This window comes from Nestor notabilis, unplaced genomic scaffold, assembly GCF_000696875.1.
Source record: "Nestor notabilis isolate BGI_N333 unplaced genomic scaffold, ASM69687v1 scaffold6856, whole genome shotgun sequence".
Lineage (NCBI taxonomy): Eukaryota > Metazoa > Chordata > Aves > Psittaciformes > Psittacidae > Nestor > Nestor notabilis.
Window position 1 is genome coordinate 17,472 of NW_009934204.1, and position 8,743 is coordinate 26,214.

Genomic DNA, 8,743 nt, shown 5'->3' on the forward strand with positions numbered 1-8,743 from the left:
TTGAAAGTCACCACTGAGAGCTGCTCCAGCCCTCCCACCCTGTCCCTGCAACACTGCGAGTCTCCCCAGGATGATACTCAGCTTAGCTGCCGAGTGATGACCAGCTGTGATCTTGTGGAGCACAGTGAACTGGGTTGTGAAGCTGATGAGCCCTCAGGCTGGCCAGCAGCTCTCACATCTAATCTGAAAAGTTTCCAGGCAGTCGTTTTTTTTGTGATGACTGGGACAGACTGTAGGGAGCAGTCGGTGTGAGCAGGATGTAGGCAGTGTCCCATTTCTCTGTGCCAGTATTGTCCTTCTGGTTAGATGGATTTAACTTGATTTTTTTTCATGCTACACCCATTTTTTTTTTCAGGAAACATGGCCGAAGAACCCGTGTCCCTTCACCTCCCTGAAAATGTAGTGAAGGGATCTACCAGGGCTTCAATTTCCATCTCAGGTAAGTGATTTCTGCTGTGGGCTCACTGGCTGCTGTTGCAGATGAGCGAGGCTCAGCTTGGTGATGGTGTCAAGGGATCCATCTGACATGAAACTGCTCAAAAGAGAGGATGCTGTGTTTATTCTCTGCAAGGTTTGCCAACACGAGGCTTTCAGATTTTTGGATTAACACTTAGGATTTCATGAGAAAAGTAAACTGCAGAAGAGAATAACCCTTATTTGTCTAGCTAGGACTTTGGAGCAGAGACCCTCGGTCTTAATGTTTGATGGGACTTTGGGAACTTGGCTAGTTCTCTGTAAATATAATCAGCAAAGCTTGTAACCATCTTGGCTCCCTGTTAAATTTTGCTGCTACAACAGAAGCTCCTCGAGAGAATAAATCATTTTCAGCATTACTAACTTGCGAAATAACACTTTGGAGAGGCCGTGGGACCAGACATACCTACCATTCGAAACACGTATTGCACTGAGCTCGTTTGCCCTCATACCAGAATTGGTATGAAGCTAGGCCTGGCATAAGCAGCCATGGGTATTATGCAATAGAACCCCAAAGGAATAAACTGAATACTAATATTTTCTGGCTGGCTGGAGGACATATAGACACCTTCACACCATCTGACTAGCACCCCTGCTAGCTTACTGACATTTTGACACTTGACATATGGCCAGGTAGAACAGGGCTGGCTAAAGATGAGAAACATGTCAACCTTTCCCTAAGTGCTTTTGTATTTGACTGTCTGTGTGACACACACTGAGCAACTGCAGCTCTGCTTGTCGCCTTTTACAAATAGTACTTGTTATGGTTGGAGCTCTTCAGGCTGCAAAGGGAAAGTTCCTCAGGGACTCCATAGTGTGGTCATCCTGCATCATGATGCAAGATTGGGAAATGGCAAAACAGTCACCACTCTCCATCCTGCTCTCTCTTGTTTACTTCTCTTTCCTCCTCTCTCCAGTGCATTCCTCATGTGCTGAGGTAATTATCCACTACTTGGCTGGGAAGCACCTCAAATCATACTTACACTTGCTTTGTTTCTCATACCCTTGCATAGGTGACCTCATGGGGATGGCGCTGCAGAACCTGGACCACCTGGTGCAGTTGCCCCACGGCTGTGGGGAGCAGAACATGGTGCTGTTTGCCCCCATTGTCTATGTGCTGCAGTACCTGGAGAAGACGAGGCAGCTGACCCCTGAGATCAAGGAAAGGGCAACAGGATTCCTGCGCAATGGCAAGTACAACAGACCCACTGTGCTCCTCTGCCTCCCCAGTGTCCAACCTACCAATAGCTCTTACCCTTGCACTCACTTTGTCAATGTTGGCCCCTCTGTGTTACTGTGTTGTACTAATCACTGTTCCCATCCCCCTAGGGTACCAGATGCAGCTTCTTTATAAGCACAGAGATGGGTCCTACAGTGTCTTTGGACAGCAGGATGGGGAAGGGAACACCTGGTAAGCACTGCAAATATCCCTCACTCCTGATTTTAGCTGTGTGGGCCAGAGCAGCTAATGTGCCTGGGAAAGCTTGAGAGGATGTGTGTTTCTTCTTTTGGATGGAGACCCCAGGAACACTCTGTCAGGGAGGTAGATTGAGGGACCTGAACCACTTGATAAGGCAGTGAGGCAGGGTTGCAGAGTTTGTGGGAAAATGGAACAACAAAGATGTGGTCCCAGGGAGTAGGAGGTCCCTTTTCGTCTCTGTGGCCCTGCTGTTGCCCCACAGACAACACCAGGTACTGCTGGTGGTGTTCTGGCAGCCGAGGTACATCCTGACTGGTGGTAGATCAGGGAAGAGCAATAAAAGACTATCTCCACAGGGAGGGAATTGCTTGGGAGAACTTGAAAGAGCTGCATTGGCCCAGCTTGACCCTCTGGTGTCTGGGCTGGGAGGAAATAAGGAAAGGATGGGAGGAAGAAAATGGGGTATTCAAGAAAATGGGGAATGTCTCTAGGTATTTGGGAGAGATGAAGTACAACAGGTAAAAATAAAAGAGGCAAGAGAGTTTTCACCTGTGAAATGACTGCGTAAAGCAGTAGTATTTGCATAGTACATTTGCGGAGCCAGGTTGAGGGTCCTGTGGACCATTTCCACTTTAAGCTTGCCTTTCTGTACAAAAATGATTCTTATTTTGCATGCCACTATGTCAGTGTTAACTTCAGGGACGTGCACCAGGAGGCCTTTGACTTTATCTTTGCCTTTTTTGTGTTTCTCTTTCTCTCACAACTCATCCTCTTCCTAGGCTGACAGCTTTTGTAGCCAAGAGTTTCAGCCAAGCCAGAAAATACATCTATGTAGATGACAGGAACGTCCAGGATGCCCTACACTGGCTAGAGCAAAACCAGCTCCCCAGTGGCTGCTTTGCAAACAAAGGGAGCCTCTTTCACTCCTCCCTAAAGGTAAATGAAGGCCAAGCCAGGCAGCACAGCTGGGAAATGGCTAGATGGATGTTATGACAGCAAAAGATAGTGGGATCCCAAAGGATCCTGGAAAGTTGATCCTGCAACCCATGCAACCAGCCTTAAAGAGAGCAGGGTATGGGGCTGGGAATGTGAAAGGAATGCTTTTCCCGCTGGGGAGTCACTGCCTGCATCCTCCAAACACTCCTTAGGGTGAAAGGTGCATTCCCTTCACAGGGCAGCGTGGATGATGAGGTTTCCCTTGGGGCGTATGTCGCTGCAGCACTGCTGGAGCTGGGTCAGCCACTGAAGGTGAGCACGCTCCCGCTTCCTCCTGCTCTCTGTACACTCCCATGCCTAGGCACTGCTCAGCTCATAATGCTGTCAGCTTCCAGGCCAGGAACAGGTAGGGAACTGCTGCGAGGGAGCCAATGTTTGGCCAAACTGTCAAGTCCTTCCTCAAAAGAGACAGTGCTGTAAAACAGGCATGGTTCAATAGTGTTTGGTGACCAGGGCTCCCAGCGCACATTGGGGCTGCACTGATTGTTTCCTCAAGCGAGTGTGTGATTTAATGTGTTTCACTGGAACTACATCAGGAAGACATAGCCTGGATCCCTGGAATGAGCTCTCCTGTCCCCTTTTTTGCCCCTGTCAGAGTCTGGCACATGCCTCTTCTCCCAACACAGGGCAAGCTACTGCAGGCTACCCTCCGCTGCCTGCAGCAGGCAGTTCACAACGTCACCAGCATCTACACAGAAGCCCTGCTGGCCTATGCCTTTGCCCTGGGTGGGGACTATGAGACAACCCAGGAGCTGCTGTACAAACTGGAGGAGCAGGCCATCAAATCAGGTGCTGACTGATCTTTGGGGTAATGCTTGTTGTTTACTTGCTGGGATCTGGGGTAATGTATATTTGGGGCCTATAAGCACGTTGGGGATGGACTCTTTGTCAGGGATTGTAGTGGTAGGACAAGGGGTAATGGCTTCAAACTTAAAACAGGGGAAGTTCAGGTTAGATACAAGGAAGAAGTTCTTTACTGTGAAGGTGGTGAGGCACTGGAACAGGCTGCCCAAAGAAGTGGTGAATGCTCCATCCCTGGCAGTGTTCAAGGCCAGGTTGGGCAGAGCCTTGGGCATCATGATCTAGTGTAAGGTGTCCCTGCCCATAGCAGGGCGTTGGAATTAGATGATCTTAAGGTCCTTTCCAACCCAAACCATTCTATGATTCTATGCTGAGCTAGAGTGGTTAAAAATCACGTATGTATTTGTACATATTTGTGTAGTAACTGCACTGTGACTGAAAATACAGTAAGTGTTTTCACAAGCTGAGAGGGTGATTTGTCAGGAAGAGTTTCCTCGGTGGAAAGATTCCAAGGTCCTCTTGAGGCAGGAGGTAGGAATCTGTGAGCTAAGACCAGATGAAGCCCTGGAGAATAAACTGAAGAAAGCGATCCTGTGCTCAGAACAGGGAATGAGCTGAAGGAGCCCTGAAAGCACTCTGGGTTTTGTTTCCTGTGAATCCCCAGTTCTGTTCCTCTCCAGACAGCCTGCATGCTCCTTTTCCTTCTGCAGGAGGACAAATCCATTGGAGCCCCAAGCCAAGCTCTCCAGCTTCCACAGAGTTCTGGCCCGGTACTCAGTCAGTGGACATAGAGCTGACAGCCTATGTGCTCCTGGCGTACCTCTCTAAGCCACGGGTGCACGCAGGGGACATGACAATTGCAGCTGGTGTTGTGGCATGGCTGACCCATCAGCAAAATGCCTACGGGGGCTTTGCCTCCACCCAGGTAACAAGTAGCTCCCTGTGGGTTGATTGATAGACTTCTGCGCCTGAGGTTGTCAGAGCGAATCCTCTTGAGGTTTTCCTGCTCCAAGTCAGCTTCGCTGGAGCTGATGCTTCCAGAGGGGTGACTGTCTCTCACTTTCTAGGACACAGTTGTTGCCTTGCAAGCCTTAGCAAAATACGCAGCAAGAACGTTCAGCACATCGGGACAGGCACTTGTGAGGGTGAAGTCTCAGAGGGGCTCCGGGAAGACTTTCCAAGTCAACCGCCAGAAGAGGCTGCTGGTGCAGGAGGCAGCACTGACAGAGGTCCCGGGGCACTTCCTGCTGCAGGTCCATGGCACTGGCTGTGTCTTCGCTCAGGTGAGGTGGTGGGACACGTGTGGGAAAGAGGAGGGATGGAGGACTCTGCCTCTTCTCCCTGCACGAGGTCATGCGTGGCCTGTCTTCTCCCCTCCCGACAGACAGTGCTGAGGTACCATGAGCCTCCCCCACGGGCTGCTGTGACCTTCACTCTGCGTGTCAACACAGAGCTGACCAACTGCAGCCAGGCCAATGCACATGTCCTCACCGTCCGCATCCTCGCCAGGTGACCCCAAGGGTTTCCTCCTCCAGCAAGACCCTGCTGTGCTTGGGGACAGCAGCCGGGGAAAGCCTCAGGGCTGCAATGGAGGGACCTGGCAGTTGGTGGAAGGGGTGGGGAAAGAAGGGGCTGGCTACCTCCTTGGAAGCCACGGGGTATGGTGTTGGAGGGAAGGAGGACTTGGAGGGCACTATTCTCCCAGAGACAGACCCTCTGACTGTTTCTTCTTCTTCAGCTACATTGGCAGCAGAGTCACATCCAACATGGTGATCCTGGAGGTCTCCCTGCTGTCTGGATTTGTCCTGGCTCCCAGATCCAGGATGTTGGTGAGGACTTTGGAGGGTCCCACCTGCTTGCTTCTGTTGGGAGCTATTCATTTCAGGCCATAGGGTAACTAAATTAGCAGAGGCCCTTTGCTGTTGTAACTGATCTAAACCTTCTGGTTTCTGTACAGGCCTCACAAAAGTTAGTTACAGGAGATCAGAGGTGGTTCAGCTTCTGTCACTGACATTATTCTGACTTCGGCCACGAACAACGTGCTGCTGGGTGTGCTAAACACCGTGGGATTTTTTGCCAGAAATTCTAAGACAAGATTTCTTACAGAGACTCTAGTTATAGACAAAAATATTGCCCTCCTCCCCACCACAAATTAAGCCATAAAACTGAAAGATGAATTATGTGCACAGCCCCCAGGCAGGTCTTTCAGAGCACTCTAGCTGTCAGTGAGATGAGCTTACAAGAATCCTTCCCGGGGCCTGCACCTCTCTGCTGACCAGTGCACCAGTCCCATGTACTATCCACACAGCCTTTTGTCTCCAGAGTGGGAGATTCCTCTACCTGTGACAGCATAGATCATCCCCAAGATGCTCACAAGGGGTGTCCAGGAGGGACTACCAAACATAACCACTAAAGCCCTTATCTGTGAGAAAGACACAGTCCCACACACACTCCAGCTCCACACCATCCCTTCAGTAGAGCAGTGGGTCCCCCAGGTCAGGAAGCCATAAGAAAAGTGCTCTCAGATTTCCCTGTGTTACTGTTTCCTACCCCAGCTGGAGCGCAGAACCATTGTTAAGAAAACAGAAGTGAAAGCTGATGTGGTCTACATTTATCTGGACAAGGTAAGTGGGAAAAAACATTTGGTTTGGCAGAGCAAGTGCAAGAGGCCGAAGGACAAGAAGCTGTGTGAGAAGCCTGAGGCTGGGCTAGGCATGGAAAAAGAGCACTGGTAGAGCTGTGGGTGGCAGAGGCTTGCCCAATTTCACTGTCGTGGGGTGAACATTTGTTATTCCTTATGCACACTCATTTCTGAAATTCAGAATCTCTAATAGATTAGAAATATTTAGTGCAAGGAAAATATACAAACTAGGGAAGATGAAGATGCAATGACTTCTTTCTCCCCTTGCTCATTTCTTTCCACCTCCACAAGCTCAATGATGAATCTCAGACTTTCATTCTGCAACTGGAACAAGTAATTCAGATGAAGAACCTGAAACCAGCCAGCATCAAAGTCTACGATTACTACCAGCCAGGTGGGTTGCAGATTCCCTTGTACTCTGGGGTTTGGGAGCCGACTTCTTAGTTTTCTGGCTGGGAAAAGACGTTGTGCACTCTTGTCTGTGTGCATGCATTTGTGTGTAATCGACTTCCTTATTTCCTTTTGCAGAGGAGCGAGCCTTGGCTGACTACGGTGCTGTCTGTAGTTGAGGTAGGCAGCAAGTCACTGTGTGACACAGACAATGGTGTCAGAAGGGTGGGAGGTGGGGAATGTAAGCAATCAAAGAAGGGAAGGAGGATGATAACCAGTGGGGAGCATATATCCAGCTAGAAAGAAAAGCTGGCAGATGTCTGTGGCTAGCTACGTGGAGCTAGTACCAGGGCTGTTTTGCAGCCAGGGAGGCAGCCGGAAGGCTATAGTGGAATGCAGAGACAGGGACGTTGTCTATTTTCAAGGCCAGGCTGGACAGAGCCTTGGGCGACATGGGCTCATGGGAAGTGTCCCTGCCCATGGCAGGGGGTTGGAAATAGATGATCTTACGGTCCTTTCCAACCCAAACCGTTCTGTGATTCTATGAAAATGAGAGTGAGGAAGGAAGCACTGAGCATCAGACGGAGGTGAGAATGCAAAGCCATAGCAACCTGTGCTAATGAAGGCCCTCAGGCTCAAGCATGGTTCCATTCTCTCCACCCCCCACTATATTCATTGCCCAACGAGCAAGCTGAAACTGGGAAGATGTAACTGTCTAGTGAGGTGACATGCCCAGCTGCCAGAAGGGGGATGGCTTGTTAGTAGTAGGCTGAAGCCAGGACAGGTTTGGAGAAGTCCCTTCTGTAAGGATAAGACAGAACCTTGATAGAGTACATGCTGCATCCGGACACCATCCCACAGAGAGTGCTGCCTGGGGACCTGCCTAGAGAGCCAACCCCACCACTAACCAACACAAAGCACCTTCCATAGCCTGATGATAGCCATGGAAGGACTTGATTATGCCTTCCTTATTTATTTTCTGTCCCCACAATCACACATGGTGCCTCAGAAAGGGGTGGAGAAGCTCCCAGACTTGTGATAAAGGAAAGGAGAGGAACTGTCATACCATGACTAGTGCCTTTGCCCAATATTCCAGGTTGGGCACTGAATGGAAGGAAGTGTCCCAGCTGGGACACAGCCCACATTAAAGTTGAGCCTATGTGGGTCCTGCACCCAAGTGGATGGACTGAGGGATCACAATAGTCCAGCAGTTGTGCCTGCGCTGTGAGGACCTGGGCTGGGGCAAGGGTTTGTGTGTGTCACTTATCTGGTACACAGCTGGGAAGAAGAATTAAAGCAAGCATGTCCCCTAACCTTCCCACCATTGTGCCAGTTGTTGATGGACCACAGGCTTAGCCCATGAAGATACCACTTCTGCCATTGCCAATGTACAAACCTTCTACCCACTTCCTCCATTGCTCTCTCCTCATGCTTCCCATGGTTTCCCCTAATAGTTCCTGCAGTAGGACTCAGGCAGCTTTGGAGCACAAGATGCAAGCGAACATACTGTGACAGCTGTATCTCCTGTGCCTTTCCAGCAAGCTCCTGTGACATCAGCTCTTTGAAGCAGTCTCCAAATAGTAATGCAGTACACTGAGACTCTACCCCCTCACGCCTCTTCAACAGTACATTCTTGCCAATTGCTCTTGATAAAGGTCTCTAATGCAACTTTTGGCCAAAGGAACTGTTGAACATGGGAGCCAGCCCTCCCTTGTCTTCAGCTCCAACTCATGTAATGGTCACCTCCTCCCCCTGGTAGCATATCTGCATTGGTGCATGCTCTACCTCCCCTGACCAAGTTCACTATTGGAGGGACAAAGTTTTGCATGTGTACATGCATACACAGAGCAGAGGTGAAGAAGGGTTTTTTAACCCAGATGCTTTTAAATGCAATTTTAGGGGTTTGGGAGAAAACCAGTAAACCTGAATAATCACTCAATCAGGCAGTTCTAGTCTCCTGACTTTTAATAAGACGCCAAGTACAGTCTTAGCCTTTCAGAAGCTAACTGTCCAGCAGGAAA

General features: G+C 49.8%; 1 protein-coding gene across 1 annotated transcript in view; it reads left to right on the plus strand.

Moving 5' to 3' along the window:
- A2ML1 (alpha-2-macroglobulin-like 1) overlaps positions 1-6,901 on the plus strand; it is a 23,785-nt gene extending 16,884 nt beyond the window's left edge. Inside the window, exons 23-35 of the mRNA XM_010017212.1 lie at positions 356-439; positions 1,488-1,664; positions 1,804-1,885; positions 2,674-2,830; positions 3,068-3,142; positions 3,517-3,679; positions 4,402-4,616; positions 4,759-4,974; positions 5,076-5,200; positions 5,430-5,520; positions 6,247-6,315; positions 6,624-6,726; positions 6,861-6,901. Of these exons, the coding sequence (XP_010015514.1) occupies positions 356-439; positions 1,488-1,664; positions 1,804-1,885; positions 2,674-2,830; positions 3,068-3,142; positions 3,517-3,679; positions 4,402-4,616; positions 4,759-4,974; positions 5,076-5,200; positions 5,430-5,520; positions 6,247-6,315; positions 6,624-6,726; positions 6,861-6,901 (1,598 nt within the window). The remainder of the gene's footprint in view (positions 1-355; positions 440-1,487; positions 1,665-1,803; positions 1,886-2,673; positions 2,831-3,067; positions 3,143-3,516; positions 3,680-4,401; positions 4,617-4,758; positions 4,975-5,075; positions 5,201-5,429; positions 5,521-6,246; positions 6,316-6,623; positions 6,727-6,860) is intronic.
- The last annotated feature ends 1,842 nt before the right edge of the window (positions 6,902-8,743 follow it).